Source organism: Triplophysa rosa, linkage group LG3 (genome assembly GCF_024868665.1).
Source record: "Triplophysa rosa linkage group LG3, Trosa_1v2, whole genome shotgun sequence".
NCBI classification, from domain to species: domain Eukaryota; kingdom Metazoa; phylum Chordata; class Actinopteri; order Cypriniformes; family Nemacheilidae; genus Triplophysa; species Triplophysa rosa.
This window is the reverse complement of record NC_079892.1, coordinates 1,013,313-1,027,396: the sequence shown is the minus strand read 5'-3', so window position 1 is coordinate 1,027,396 and position 14,084 is coordinate 1,013,313. Positions and strand designations below refer to the sequence as shown.

Genomic DNA, 14,084 nt, shown 5'->3' with positions numbered 1-14,084 from the left:
AAAATCATAAATTGATAAACTGATTTTTCTACATATTGATATTTCAGTCCCTCTCATAAGTATGGAGCGGTCAAGTGTGTCCATACGTTACACGGTAGTGTACGTGGACAATATAAACCTAAATAAATAAAAAATACTATGGTTTTACTCGAGTAACTATAGTTTAATCATGGTATTTGTAGTAAAACAACAGCGATACAAACGGTAGTCATTGCTTATTGTTTAATACACTTTACTACCTTAGTTTTTCGATGTGCATATCACGGTTATATCGTTTTGTTTTACCGTATTATAATCCTATTAATAATGTCGATATAATTCTCTATCGCACTGCCACATTTGTTCCTTATCAGGACATTTGCCCGACTGCTTAAACTGAAATTGTCTCAGTCACGTCTCTGCAAATCACATGCTCTCAGGAAGCCGCCATTGACGGAAGCCCGCGGCAGGGCGTGTCCTCAGTGTGGGCGTGTGTGACGTGATGGTGGGCGGTGTCCCTCTGACACACCATTGGCTGCGCTCCTAGCCAATAGTCGCGCGGTCGAAGGGAGTGTAGCGCGCTCACGAGTACTACGACCATTCGCTGTCTTCTTCGCGCTCTACCCACTCCTAGCAAGACCGCTCGGATCTTGGTGAGCACGGACTGGAGCCCGACGAATTTATCGGATCCGCGGTGATCGGACAGACCGTGTACTGGCTGAGGTAGTAGTTTGTGCTGTTGGTTTGGGATGTGACATTGCCCGTTATGGAGATGACTGCGCAAGCTACTCCCTTGCCAGTGCCGGTCACGCGCTTCCCGCGCTGGGATTCACTTCGCGTCGGAATTCGAATCGATTGGAAAAATGTGCTAAATGTATTTAACGTTAGTCTTGTATGATCATGTGATAGGTTTACATGTTTGCATGTGAGATTTTTTTTTCTGGTAGTTGTGTAAATTCAATGGCAAGTCTTCATTAAATTAAATGTATAATAATGTCAAAACGAGTACGTTTCTGTCGTTTATTTTTTAACATCGCTGTAAACACTGAACTGTTTCTATTAGCAAAACGATGTGGGGTTTTTTTGTCGAATGTAGCAGACTTCAAGTGGTAACCAACGGACACCATAGAATCACGACCACACCACGCGTGAAGTAGATCTGAATTGAGTTCTTTAAAACAAGTAGAACGAGGCCAAATGAGTGTACGTACACCGGGAGGCCTAATCTCGTACCTCCGCTTCCCCGCTCACAAGCATCGTGCGTCTAGGTGCACACTTGAAGGGGAAGTGTTACGTTTTCTCCCAAGGTGTTCCACTAATTAAAGCCCCCCTACAACAATTGGTAGGAACCCCAAATACGATATCTTATGAAAATAAAACAAGTTTTGCTGAAGTTAACTATACAACGTATAAATGCATTTTTTTTAAAAACATTTTTATTAATAACCGTTACACGAGCGCAGCAGAAAATCAGATATTACCCTCGGGAGCAGGACGGGTGGGGTTATTCATTTTAATACATGCTTGATTTTGCCCTTGGGATGTGTAACACATGTAGGTCGCACTCTACTGTTGCTATGAAGAGAGCGGTGACGTGGCTTCTGCTGCCCACTACGGTAGAACCGTCGGTCGTGACGTTCACGGGGTACCTGTCATGCCTTTGGCGATTCAAGCAGGAAAAGATCCCGTTTCGATCAATCCAGTGAGCTTGTGGACGCAGTGCGTTTGATGTACACGTGGACTGTGGCTGAACGCGCCTCTGACGTCACCGCGTCTGACCCCCGCACCGCACCGGGGCCACGCGAGACCCTCAATAAACCAGAATCACTGTGTGTCTGTAATGCAAATGCGCCCTGATGTCCAAATCATCCGTTTCATCAACGGCAGAGCATTGTGCTAGCGACACAACCGTCGTGGGTTCGATTTTCAGAGAGCACAAAAACCGCTCGAATGTGTAGCTGGAATTTAATTCGAGCGTCTGCTCCGTCCACATTAATGAGACGTCCTGGACTCAGACTCTGGGATGTTGAGCATGTGGGTGGTCACAATTCAAGGGGTTTGACAGCGATATGCGCTGACCTCGTTCTGACCGTGTTTAATCTGAGAGAATTCTTCAGTGTTGCTGCGTTTATGACCTGCACATGAACTTCTGCACTGAAGTACATGATTCTGATACACTGAGCTGTGCGCAATCGTTCGTTCATGAAATATTTCAAGCTCGAGATCGTGAGACTCACGTCACCGCATTCCCAAGGCTGTCCCTCATTCACAGATTTATATTTCTACTGAACATTTCCTTTCTTGGACAGAAGTATCACCTGAAAATGAATCGTTTGCTCGCCTTCACTTCTGTTGAGCACGATCGTTTTTAAATAACACGCGAATCACGATCAGTCCTGGGCAGTGTGGGCAATTTACTGGAAAAGTAACGAATTTCTAGTTACTAATTACAAATTCAATAGCGTCGTTAGATTACTGTACAAATGACTCTCTTCAAAAAGTATTTAATTACTCATTACTGATTACTTTCTATATCCTACATCAACCTTGATTAGTTCAGTGATTCAAGGATAGACATGAAACGGCTGTTCTTTAATTCATTCAAATAAATCATATAAAACTACATAAAGTAATATTATTAACTGACCAAAGTACAAACCCGATTCCAAAAAAGTTGGGACACTGTACAAATTGTGAATAAAAACAGAATGCAATGATGTGGAAGTTTCAAATTTCAATATTTTATTCAGAATACAACATAGATGACATATCAAATGTTTAAACTGAGAGAATGTATCATTTTAAGGAAAAATAAGTTGATTTTAAATTTCATGGCATCAACACATCTCAAAAAAGTTGGGACAAGGCCATGTTTACCACTGTGTGGCATCCCCTCTTCTTTTTATAACAGTCTGCAAACGTCTGGGGACTGAGGAGACAAGTTGCTCAAGTTTAGGAATAGGAATGTTGTCCCATTCTTGTCTAATACAGGCTTCTAGTTGCTCGACTGTCTTAGGTCTTCTTTGTCGCATCTTCCTCTTTATGATGCGCCAAATGTTTTCTATGGGTGAAAGATCTGGACTGCAGGCTGGCCATTTCAGTACCCGGATCCTTCTTCTACGCAGCCATGATGTTGTAATTGATGCAGTATGTGGTCTGGCATTGTCATGTTGGAAAATGCAAGGTCTTCCCTGAAAGAGACGACGTCTGGATGGGAGCATATGTTGTTCTAGAACTTGGATATACCTTTCAGCATTGATGGTGCCTTTCCAGATGTGTAAGCTGCCCATGCCACACGCACTCATGCAACCCCATACCATCAGAGATGCAGGCTTCTGAACTGAGCGCTGATAACAACTTGGGTTGTCCTTGTCCTCTTTAGTCCGGATGACATGGCGTCCCAGTTTTCCAAAAAGAACTTCAAATTTTGATTCGTCTGACCACAGAACAGTTTTCCACTTTGCCACAGTCCATTTTAAATGAGCCTTGGCCCAGAGAAAACGCCTGCGCTTCTGGATCATGTTTAGATATGGCTTCTTTTTTGACCTATAGAGTTTTAGCCGGCAACGGCGAATGGCACGGTGGATTGTGTTCACCGACAATGTTTTCTGGAAGTATTCCTGAGCCCATGTTGTGATTTCCATTACAGTAGCATTCCTGTATGTGATGCAGTGCCGTCTAAGGGCCCGAAGATCACGGGCATCCAGTATGGTTTTCCGGCCTTGACCCTTACGCACAGAGATTGTTCCAGATTCTCTGAATCTTTGGATGATATTATGCACTGTAGATGATGATAACTTCAAACTCTTTGCAATTTTTCTCTGAGAAACTCCTTTCTGATATTGCTCCACTATTTTTCGCCGCAGCATTGGGGGAATTGGTGATCCTCTGCCCATCTTGACTTCTGAGAGACACTGCCACTCTGAGAGGCTCTTTTTATACCCAATCATGTTGCCAATTGACCTAATAAGTTGCAAATTGGTCCTCCAGCTGTTCCTTATATGTACATTTAACTTTTCCGGCCTCTTATTGCTACCTGTCCCAACTTTTTTGGAATGTGTAGCTCTCATGAAATCCAAAATGAGCCAATATTTGGCATGACATTTCAAAATGTCTCACTTTCAACATTTGATATGTTATCTATATTCTATTGTGAATAAAATATAAGTTTATGAGATTCGTAAATTATTGCATTCCTTTTTTATTCACAATTTGTACAGTGTCCCAACTTTTTTGGAATCGGGTTTGTATTACAAATGTGAGAATTATACATTAAAGCACAGATTTTAAAGTTAGACTTTGAATTTTGATGTCAATTCCACTATCGCACACACATATATTACACACAGTATTTAGTTGAATTACATCAGAAGTAACTGTAATTAAAGTACAGAAAAAACTAGAGTAATCCCTTACTTTACTTTTTCAAGGGAAAAGTAATTAAATTACAGTAACTGATTACTTAGCAACTAGTTACACCCAACACTGGTCCTGGGCAGTATTTAAACGCAGGTGCAAGAATAGACACTCAAGGCCTTGGGTCATTTTTAATCGTAACAACAGATATTTTAAGTGCTACTAAGTTTAATCGTTAAAGGAGTAGTTAACCGCAAAATTTGCCGCATTGACTTTCCATAGTAGGAATAAACGTGATTATGGGAAGTGAACGGGGGCAAATTTTGAAGTGAACTTTTCCATTTAGTGTAAAGGACTGGATTCAGTCGTGCGTCATTTTTTCTCTCTCTTTAGAAGTGTCAGTTTATTGAGACATGATCAACCACTGCTCAGTGCTCCAGAGCCCTTTTTAATGTCGTTTTCTCATTTTAAATGTCTTTTAGAAGACATTATTATTATTCAAATCTATAGACCGTTTAAAGCATTCGAGCATTAATGGAGCTACACACAAATATGAATCATTTTATCACACGTGTGCACTACCCAGACACCCGCCAAATGAGTCTTGTGCTGGTCACAGTGAGGTTGTGTAGAGCAGATGGCCGCTCATGGGGTGTGTGTGTGTGTGTGTGTGTGAAGGATCTCAGCGGGTTTGTGCTGTACCAGAGGAAGGTGCTACTGTGATCATGATGGGTTTAAGGCCGAGCTCATCGGACCTCCACACAGGAGCTCTGGACAACAGATTGCAGGTAGGAGTGTGTATAACAATCAAATGATTATCCTAAAAACCATTCTGAAAAAACCCCAATAAACACATCAAATACTTTGAGTTTTTCTAGTTTTAATCGACGATGGGGGGGTTTGTCTCAGCGGGACTCTCAGTTCGCACACATCCCAAGAGCAAAATCAAATACGAGTGTCAAAAACATCAACCACACGCAGCAAAAATCATCCGTCAGATTGACAGATCACTCTCTGTGTTGTCGGATGATGTGTAGTGCCGCGCGTCATTGTGGATGGATTTGTGTTTCCGTGAGATGAGGGTTGAGCGCTACGACAGCATCAAGACCTTTCTACAGATACAAATAACAAAACCATGTGCAAAAGACTCGAACTGCACCCGCGAATGAAAGAGTAAAAGAATTGGACTAAAGAATTTAGTGGAAATATACAAAGCAAAGGTGAAACGAACCACACAGCCGTATTTTAATTCATCTACAATAACTCAGCACTTCATTCAGGAGAAAATTGCTTTGATTTTTGGGGAACTCAAAAACGGGAAAACCGCAAAATAAACACGTTGAGAGGATAAACGAATGTCCTGAACCAAAAACATGGTGGGTTCCGCCTAGCTGCCAAATGAGTTTTCTGTGGATAAACACTCTGTGGAGGGCGCACATCTGTCCACGGAGAACTTCAAAGAACCATCGGACCCTCCCGGAGTCATTGTGCAAACGTTATAACTCATATACTGATCCCACCAACACTGAGAGGCTTGAGATATTGGTGCGGCTCTTGAAAGCACACCGTCAGGATTATACTGCGAGCGTGTGTAAAACTGACGGGTCAGCTCGCTTCAGCTTCATTACTGCTGCTGTGCATCAGAGGAATTATGAAGACTGAAATATCATCTCCGGATCCCAGTCTGTCTCCAGCGATCCTCCAACCGCGATCTTTCAGAACACCTCTGGCCTTCATCACCAGGTCCTGAGCGGTCATGGTGTACCTGAACAACAACAAGAGGTCTTTACTCTACTGGGATTTGATCAATCCGCTCTTCAGAGGAGATTAAAGAATAGCTTCATCTAAAGATGAAAACAAGTCACCAATCCCAAAAGACCTTTATTCAATTTCTTTTAAACTACAAAATAAGAGCGCATACTTCCAGTCGACTTTTGTTTCTCAGAACTAGAATGACACTTAAGTGCTGTATACTTAACTTATACCAACAGCAAAAACATGAATTTCTTATAAAGCACTTTTGTCGTGTTTTCTAGTAAAAATTAGAGCCGTCAAACAATTCATCGCGATTCATCGCAGTCCAGAATAAAAGTTGTATATGTCTGTGTACACTGTGCAGATTCATTTTGTATTTATAAACACGCACACATAAACGCACATATATAAGAAAAATTATCAACTATAAACATTTATAAAGATTTATATAAAATTTTAATAAATACACCTAAATATTTCCAAAATATGTATTCATGTATGTGTATGTGTTTGTGTTTATAAAAACAAACTTTTATTCTGGATGCGATTGATCACGATTAATCGTTTGACAGCCCTAAAAATATGGAAATATTCTTAAATCAAGATACATTTACTTGACGAGGAAAGTGACTTCAGATATTTAGTCCTGTTTTATGAGAAATATATAAGAATTAAGTAAATTTGTGTTAAAAACAAGCCAAAAAATAATCTTGAATTATGTTTAACTAAATTCAACATTTTTTTTCTTACCTTTAGAAGTCGCCAATTTAGTCCCAAGTAGTATTAAAACACTATCAATACTACTAGAACATTGATATTAATATTACTACATAAAGTATACGTGAAAATATACAGTAGTATAAGTACATTTGAAGCAGACTTAAAGGATATAAAAATGATTTTTTCCCACACATCATCGCTACGTTGTGATCATGTTCATTTTTCATTTACATAAAAGTGGAGTTTGTTTATCTCAGATAAGACACTGTTACGCTGCTCAATGTAAAAATGAATGTAACGTGTCAGAGTAATCCATCGCTGCTTCGAACAACACAAATGAACCTGCCTGTGTTGGTCATCAGGGTCACAGTTTCCAAGGAAACCAGTGATGGCCTCTGCCACTTCCTCATTGGACAGCACATCCCAGAGGCCATCTGTAGCCAGGACCATGACATCATCAGCGCCGCGTTCACACTGAGAGAGGTCATAGACCTTCACCTGTTAGAATGACAACATCCACCGGTTACGCTGTGAACATTACTTTCTAAGAGGCACATTAGTACAAATTCTTCCCGTTGTAGCATCTGATTGGATACGCAGGGCTTTAAAGCTTTAACAACATTAACGTGAAACAATCCGATCCGTTTTATAAGAGCAAACGTAACGTCTGTCCGTGATGACCCTGCCCTGACCTTTGACCTCGACCCCACCGTTTACACAACAGACAGGAAGTGAGCGAGTCGACCCCGCTGCAGACGGCACACTGCAAGCATACTTTACATACTTCTACACGTTACACAAGAGCATAACCGCTGGAGGAGGAAGAGATTAAAGAGAAGCTGAAAAAACTCAAAGCTGAAGACAGCTGAACCGTCGCTGAACTCCACACACACGCGCACACACACACACACACACACACACACACACACACACACAGAGTGAATTAAAGATCGAGAGAATGTCAGACGAGCGCAGCTGAGAGGAGGAGAGACACAGATATATACACCATTTTACTGAATGATTCTCATATAGAAATGGCGATTGTATGATACTTCCAGACATAAACGGTATTATCACGACGTCACGTTTAAATGAAAACATAATAACTGTGTGTATGTTTGTGTGAGTGACGATGATGTGATGTAATCTGGTTATATAACACATGATAATAATGATCATTTGTGTAGTGGCGTCTGACCTCTGGAGAACACGACAGGAACGGTTTGATGGAGATGTCCGAGTCGTGAACCTTCAGGTCGTGATCGCCGAGGCCGCGGGAGATGCCGATGGTGGCCAGAACACGAGCCTGGAGATAATAACAGTCATCTTATGAGCAACACATTTCACTGACAAGTCAAACATCTGTTCGTTTTCTTATTCTCATTATAATAGACGTGAACACAACAAAATCGTTTCAGATGCAGCAGAATGAAAGATTGTAAAACACTTCTTCTTTAATATGGCGTACACTGATAAATCATTCAAGATAAGCTCATTTACTTTGATATTTGAAATATAGTATGAAAACAAAGCAAAGTACAACATTTCATCATATAACATATCATTTGTATTCCACACGTTTCACAGCAGTCCTACCTTCTTTCCTTCTCCGTATATGAGTGGAAACTTCAGATCCTCCTCCTGAACCGTTTTATACGCCCTGAACACAACAACACAACAGACAAACACTGACACACAAACGTCTGCCTGACAGTGTCAACTCAATCCAATCATCGATTCCATCAAGTGTTAAACGTGCTTCATTCAGACATCCAGCGTCATTTATTGCTCAGATGTCGCTCTTTGAGCTACATAGATCTCTAAAGATTTCTTTTGGAAAAATAAAACTACACACAATTGTGTCGATGCAAAAGTACATTCAGGAGCGCTGCTTGCTCAACAAACTCGATCAAATGATCGCAGACGATGCTCTTTGGTAAGGTTTCAACTTTCTGTTTCACAAAAAAAATCCAAGGCACTTGTTTTGTGTGAATATTAAAAAGGCTCGATTATGATTAAAATCATGGCTTAACACATGAAATTGGAAAAAAAGATGTGCTTTTTAATATTTACACACTGGAAGAAGTGCCTTGGATGTTTTGTGAAGTAGAGCGCTTTTCCACCGATCTAAGCTCAGTCTGGAAGGGTTACACTTGTGTTTCCAGGTGAACCTGCTTCGACACGGCACGATTACAAACTGTTCTCGGCTCAGAATGTTCAGCACGGTTATCTAATAGCTCAGTCTCTTGTGTTCACCTTCTAAAGATTTCCATTATCAGCACTGCTGTGAAGAATGAAACCCTTCACCTACAAAATTCTACGTCGCACTTTAAAATCCCTGCTTTAAGCTACAATTCTCACATTTGTAATGCTTTGGTCAGTTAATAATATTACTTTATGTAGTTTTATATTGTGAATGAATTAAAAGAGCCGTTTCATCCCTTGTAACCATGTTTTTTTTGTTGTGGTACAACTGTAGTAACTATGTTCTTTGGTGCATTGATTACTTGGGGCAAAACCATTGTTTTACTACGGTTTTTGGTTTTAACTGTAGTAAAACCATGGTCAATGTTCGTAAGGGATGTCTACCCTTGAATCACTGAAGTAATCAAGGTCGATGTAGGATATAGAAATAAATGAGAAATAAGTGAGAGCGTGATTTGTACAGTAATCTAATGACACGATTGAATATGTCATTAGTTGTCAGAGTAACTTGCCCAACACTGCTGGTGTCAGATAAGAACATTTGGACTGGGAAAATGCTGAGTACATAAATCCGTTTTCTGACACCGAATTGGACATTTCTAAGAGAAACAGACGAGCTCATGCGTGACGGTGATGGAACTGACCATCCGTTCATGGTGAAGTCTCGATACAGCATTCTCTTCCCGACCTCTTTCTTTGTGACTCTTCTAGGAAACTCCAAATGTGTGAAATCATTTCCTAACAGAGACGGCTGAAGATGAGCCTGGACGAGAATCAAACAAAACCCTTAAAAAAACACTCGCTATCCCAGTACGAACATCTAGAATATAGTTGAAATGTATTTCCACTGACACATCGCTTAAGACTGACATACAATTATAATTTCACTTTATGTGGACTACTACGTCTACACAATGCACATTTCTTGATATTAAGCCTACAATATGTTTTAATGTCAATTTTGTGAAGAATTGTGTCATTTTGTTAAATAATATTACTCTTTTAATGCAAAATAGTGCAATGCACTTTATTTCATGCACAATGAGTTGTTCCAGTTCAGCAGACTACAGAAATATGTCGATTGATCTGCAGTATAAGGTGTAGAAGGACATTTATTTCAAACAGGGACCACATTCCAGATAAACACGGCGCTAATGTTTCCGTCTTTTTTATTCGTTGTGAGTTTGAGCGTTTTTCTCACCAGGAACTGAAGTCTCTGACGCTCCGACTCCGGAGTAAATGAGTTGGACATGGGAATAATCTCTCCCGCACGGACGATGAGAGCTCTTAAACACAACAGCAAAGATCTTCTTCACGCTTATACGGAATCCGTTTGATTGACACACTGATTCTGTTTTGGATTTAAATGAAAGAGCGTGTGGTGCGTGTCTCACCTGCTGTCACCAGCATTGGCCACATAGAGCTTTCCCAGTAAATAAATCACCACCAGAGCCGTACATCCACCAGAGATCAAATACACGGCTCTCTCTCGGCCTATATGTGCATCCTGAATCATGTATTGACACACACACACACACACACACACACACACACACACACACACACACACACACACACACACACTATATACAAACATGAACACACACACACACACAAACACCTTACATGGCAACATCACGGCTTTGACTGCCACCTAGTGGCCATTTCATCTCACTGACGTCTAGAGTCAATCACAGGTTTCTCTTCCTCGGAGCGACTCACCATCTCCTTGAAGGCGTTCTCGATAGCTCCCACCACCAGACTCTCCTGCTTGATCTTCTTCTCCATGAAGAAGCGCGGGGTCATGGTGTTAGGAGAGCCGGGAGCCCCCGCCGCCCCCCGGAGAGACGCGGCTCTGGACAGACCTCGCTGCGAGCAGCCGGCGACGGGGTGGAGGGGATGGAGGGTGGTGTCCTCGCCCAGACAGGTGGGCGGCTGTAGGGAAGGATTCTGAAGGATCTCCAGCACCTCCTGAAGCTGCTCCTCCACGTGAAGATGAAGGAACTTGGAAGCAAACACAGCGGCACCAGAACCTCCATGGCCGTCAAACAGACCCCAGTAATGAAAGTTCAGTTCTTTGTGTTCCTAAACAGACACAAACACACGAGAAAAGATCTATGACAAGATATTAGTGAGATTTAGTGAGAAGAATGCTATGCGTGAGGTTCGTGTGAATAGATGAGGAGTAAATAAAGATGAAATCCTCTCACTGGGTTGTCAATGGTCTCCAGGATGTCAGCACTGGGAAGTGAAGAGCGCCTCCTGCTGGTGGGAGTGTAACTGGGACTGGAATGGTCTTCGGGTCTCTTTCTGAGCTCCACCACCTCACAACACGCCTGGTCTTCATTCAGAGCGCTTTTACCCGCGTTTATCACTCTGTGTGACAAAATCAAACCTTAGGAAACGTGTAACATGGTTTCCGTTATTTCTAGTGTCTGCTTCATTTTCATCTGAGGCTTTACTTCAATCCAAAGAGATTCAAGGCCAGTCATTGATTTGACAACAGTCTCTCTGAGGAAAGTCACAGACACTTATTGTGATGGTGCACAGATTCCTTTCAACCTCCAGCGCACGGATCGCTTCATTATTAAAACATTTCTCAAACAAAGCACCAGCGGGAGTCTAAAAAAACACTTCAGGACATCTGGCATCATGGACCCCATCACTACAGGGTTTCCAAGGCAACCAGTTTCTTCCCAAATGAAAAATCCTCAGTTGATTGAATTCTTTCTCCTATATCTCTGATTATTATAGATGTCAAGTACTGTGCAAGTAAAACACTTGTCGGTCGGTTACACACTTTGGTTTCAAAAGCACTTCAGCGATACATGCGGGAACGTGTAAAAGCACTTAAACCCCATAATGATTGAACTATCAAATGATCTCTATCTGTATGACCCATTTGACAGGCAGATTTGGGGTTACGTCGAGCAGAGTTGACAAGTGCAAAACTAGCCGCAGTATTTCAGTTTCTCACTGGTTAATATTCAAGGGTTGGCTGTTAAACAATGACCTGATGATGTCATCATTAAAGCTGAAGAACTGCTGGTGTTCTCTGCTTCTATATTCTCATCAGGAATGAGTCGGGTCACATTACTGGACTGAGAGCTCTCACTTCCACACACCAACACCTACAGAAGAGGAAGCAAGCAAACGCCCTTTTGCTGTCTCATAGCAGGGAAACAAACATTCACATCAGAGGGAACATTTGTGTGTCGAAAAAACATGAACCGAACCAGAGGACCTAAAGTTCACAGCTTCTGAGAACGCAAGAGAGTCAAACACAACAGCATATTACACAACATTCGGATGTTGTGTCGTTCTGAACATGATGTCACGGTTTGGTTTTTAAATGCATGGATGATTGTTTTTTTCTGGATTTTCCTTTCAAACCAATACAATTCCCATAATAAAATTAACCCTATTAGCACTCGATTCCGTGTTGTTTAGGTCAGCAGGGCAGTTTCACATGACCAAGGTTATAATGCGTAAAAGGCGCACATGCGCTCTGCAACATGAGCATGAGCATGAGAACATAAACATGCACGTTTGAGATAAACCATGATCTCTGTTCCTCATGACAACACGCGTGTGATTATTAAACAGAATCAAAACAACCGCAGCGTCCGCGTATGTGACGCGCATGTCGACCCATTGCGCGTCCACGGCCCGAGCGCATCGGTACTCACTCCGCGTATCCGGTGGCCCACGGCAGCTTGGAGTCTTTGAGGATGAGGATGGGTCGCGAGATGTGATCCGCCGAGCACTCCACCTCATCAGGAGACAGCGCGAGGAACTCCGGCCTGCAGTACTGGAAGCGGAGCGGCGGATCCGCGCGGTGCGCGTGATTCTCCTCCGCGCTCGAGCTCATCATGCCGCCGAGGATGCTGGAGACCGCCGATCTCACGCGTGTCATCATGATGGTGTGTGTGTGTGTGTGTGTGTGTGTGTGTGTTCACACACCCGTGCGTCCTGAGTTGCGCGGAAACGCGCACTACACAACGGCGTTGTGAACGCACCGCAGCCTGAGCTCCCCTCACGCGCAGTCACGTGACCATCGCTGCAGGTCACTCACATGAGTTCAACTTTCAAAATGAACCTTTAACTCTTTCAGTTCAGTGCATTTATTTGTATTTTATTTAGTAGAGTTACTATCACGAGGGACGTTTGAAACGTTTTATCAAGCATTTGATCAATGTTTTAATATGATGTTTTTGAAATGTCTTTTGAAGCCCATAAACTGTTTATGAGTGTTCATTTGGCTTGACTCCAGGAATCTTTTGCTCTGACTGTATGTTACAAAGTTGTATTTTTTTTTGAAAATTTACTATTGTGGTTTAATAAAAAAATCACTATTGTGGTTTAATCTGTAAATACATGTATTTCTCTCTCGGGAAAATGTTTTCCATATTAAATACTATTAAACACAATTGAATAAAATTGTCGGAGTTTTTTTCTAATTCGTTTACAGTATGTAACACAACACAACACTGTTGAGAAAACATCAGAGATGATGGGATTTGTCAGCAGATGTTTTGATGCTGTTTTATCATCTGTTGTGTGACATGATTAATCTGTAATTCATGTCAATAACCAAAGCCATAGATAGTTCACTCTTAAATAAAATGAATGAAATATTTACTGACCATCATGTTGCTTTAATGCTCATATTTGTCGCGCGTGTACATTCAGACTCTTTATTACAGGGGAAAAGATTTTTCTAAAGCGCTGTTATGTCTCTTCGCTTCCACTAGAGGTCGCTGTCTCATAAGAACAGAATTCATAGGGTCTTAATAGAGATTTCAGCCCTTGTGTTGAGTTAAACAGCTCACGAGCAGAAGAGCATGGAGAAACTGAGGGCTGATGGGTAAGTTTATGAACTTCACAGTGTTAAATCAGCATCCTATCAAACACTGGATTTATGGATGCTCTGTGGGTTTTGATTCGGGTTATTTTTATTGGTCCTGGCTGGTGTAGAAACCCTCTGCGTGTGTATTTTCTGAAGTTTGGGAGAGAATTCTTTAGGGTTGTTGTGGATAGATGAATGTTTATTAAATGACACAAATCAT

General features: G+C 41.7%; 1 protein-coding gene across 2 annotated transcripts; it reads right to left on the bottom strand.

Moving 5' to 3' along the window:
- Window positions 1-4,770: 4,770 nt before the first annotated feature.
- On the bottom strand, window positions 4,771-13,404 carry ppm1h (protein phosphatase, Mg2+/Mn2+ dependent, 1H). Of its 2 annotated transcripts, XM_057329976.1 has the most exons (10): window positions 12,705-13,401; window positions 11,226-11,391; window positions 10,738-11,100; window positions 10,410-10,522; window positions 10,217-10,301; window positions 9,660-9,778; window positions 8,407-8,470; window positions 8,009-8,116; window positions 7,157-7,308; window positions 4,771-6,100 (listed from the first exon to the last, which is right to left on the bottom strand). In XM_057329976.1, the coding sequence occupies exons 1-10, from the start codon at window positions 12,932-12,934 to the stop codon at window positions 5,941-5,943; spliced, it is 1,560 nt and encodes a 519-aa protein (XP_057185959.1). In that variant the 5' UTR covers window positions 12,935-13,401; the 3' UTR covers window positions 4,771-5,940. The 2 variants fall into 2 exon arrangements, with proteins under 2 accessions (XP_057185959.1, XP_057185960.1); XM_057329977.1 differs by lacking the exons at window positions 9,660-9,778; window positions 10,217-10,301 and having other exon boundaries at window positions 12,705-13,404.
- Between the last annotated feature and the right edge of the window lie 680 nt (window positions 13,405-14,084).

What these genes read in the sequence shown, in the direction of transcription:
- ppm1h (XM_057329976.1), bottom strand. Translation starts at nt 12,934, where the DNA reads ATGATGACACGCGTGAGATCGGCGGTCTCCAGCATCCTCGGCGGCATG. An exon ending in GACTTCACCATGAACGGATG is followed by an intron (nt 8,471 to 9,659) that starts GTCAGTTCCATC and finishes TGTTGTGTTCAG; the next exon opens with GGCGTATAAAACGGTTCAGG. An exon ending in TATACGGAGAAGGAAAGAAG is followed by an intron (nt 8,117 to 8,406) that starts GTAGGACTGCTG and finishes TATTATCTCCAG; the next exon opens with GCTCGTGTTCTGGCCACCAT.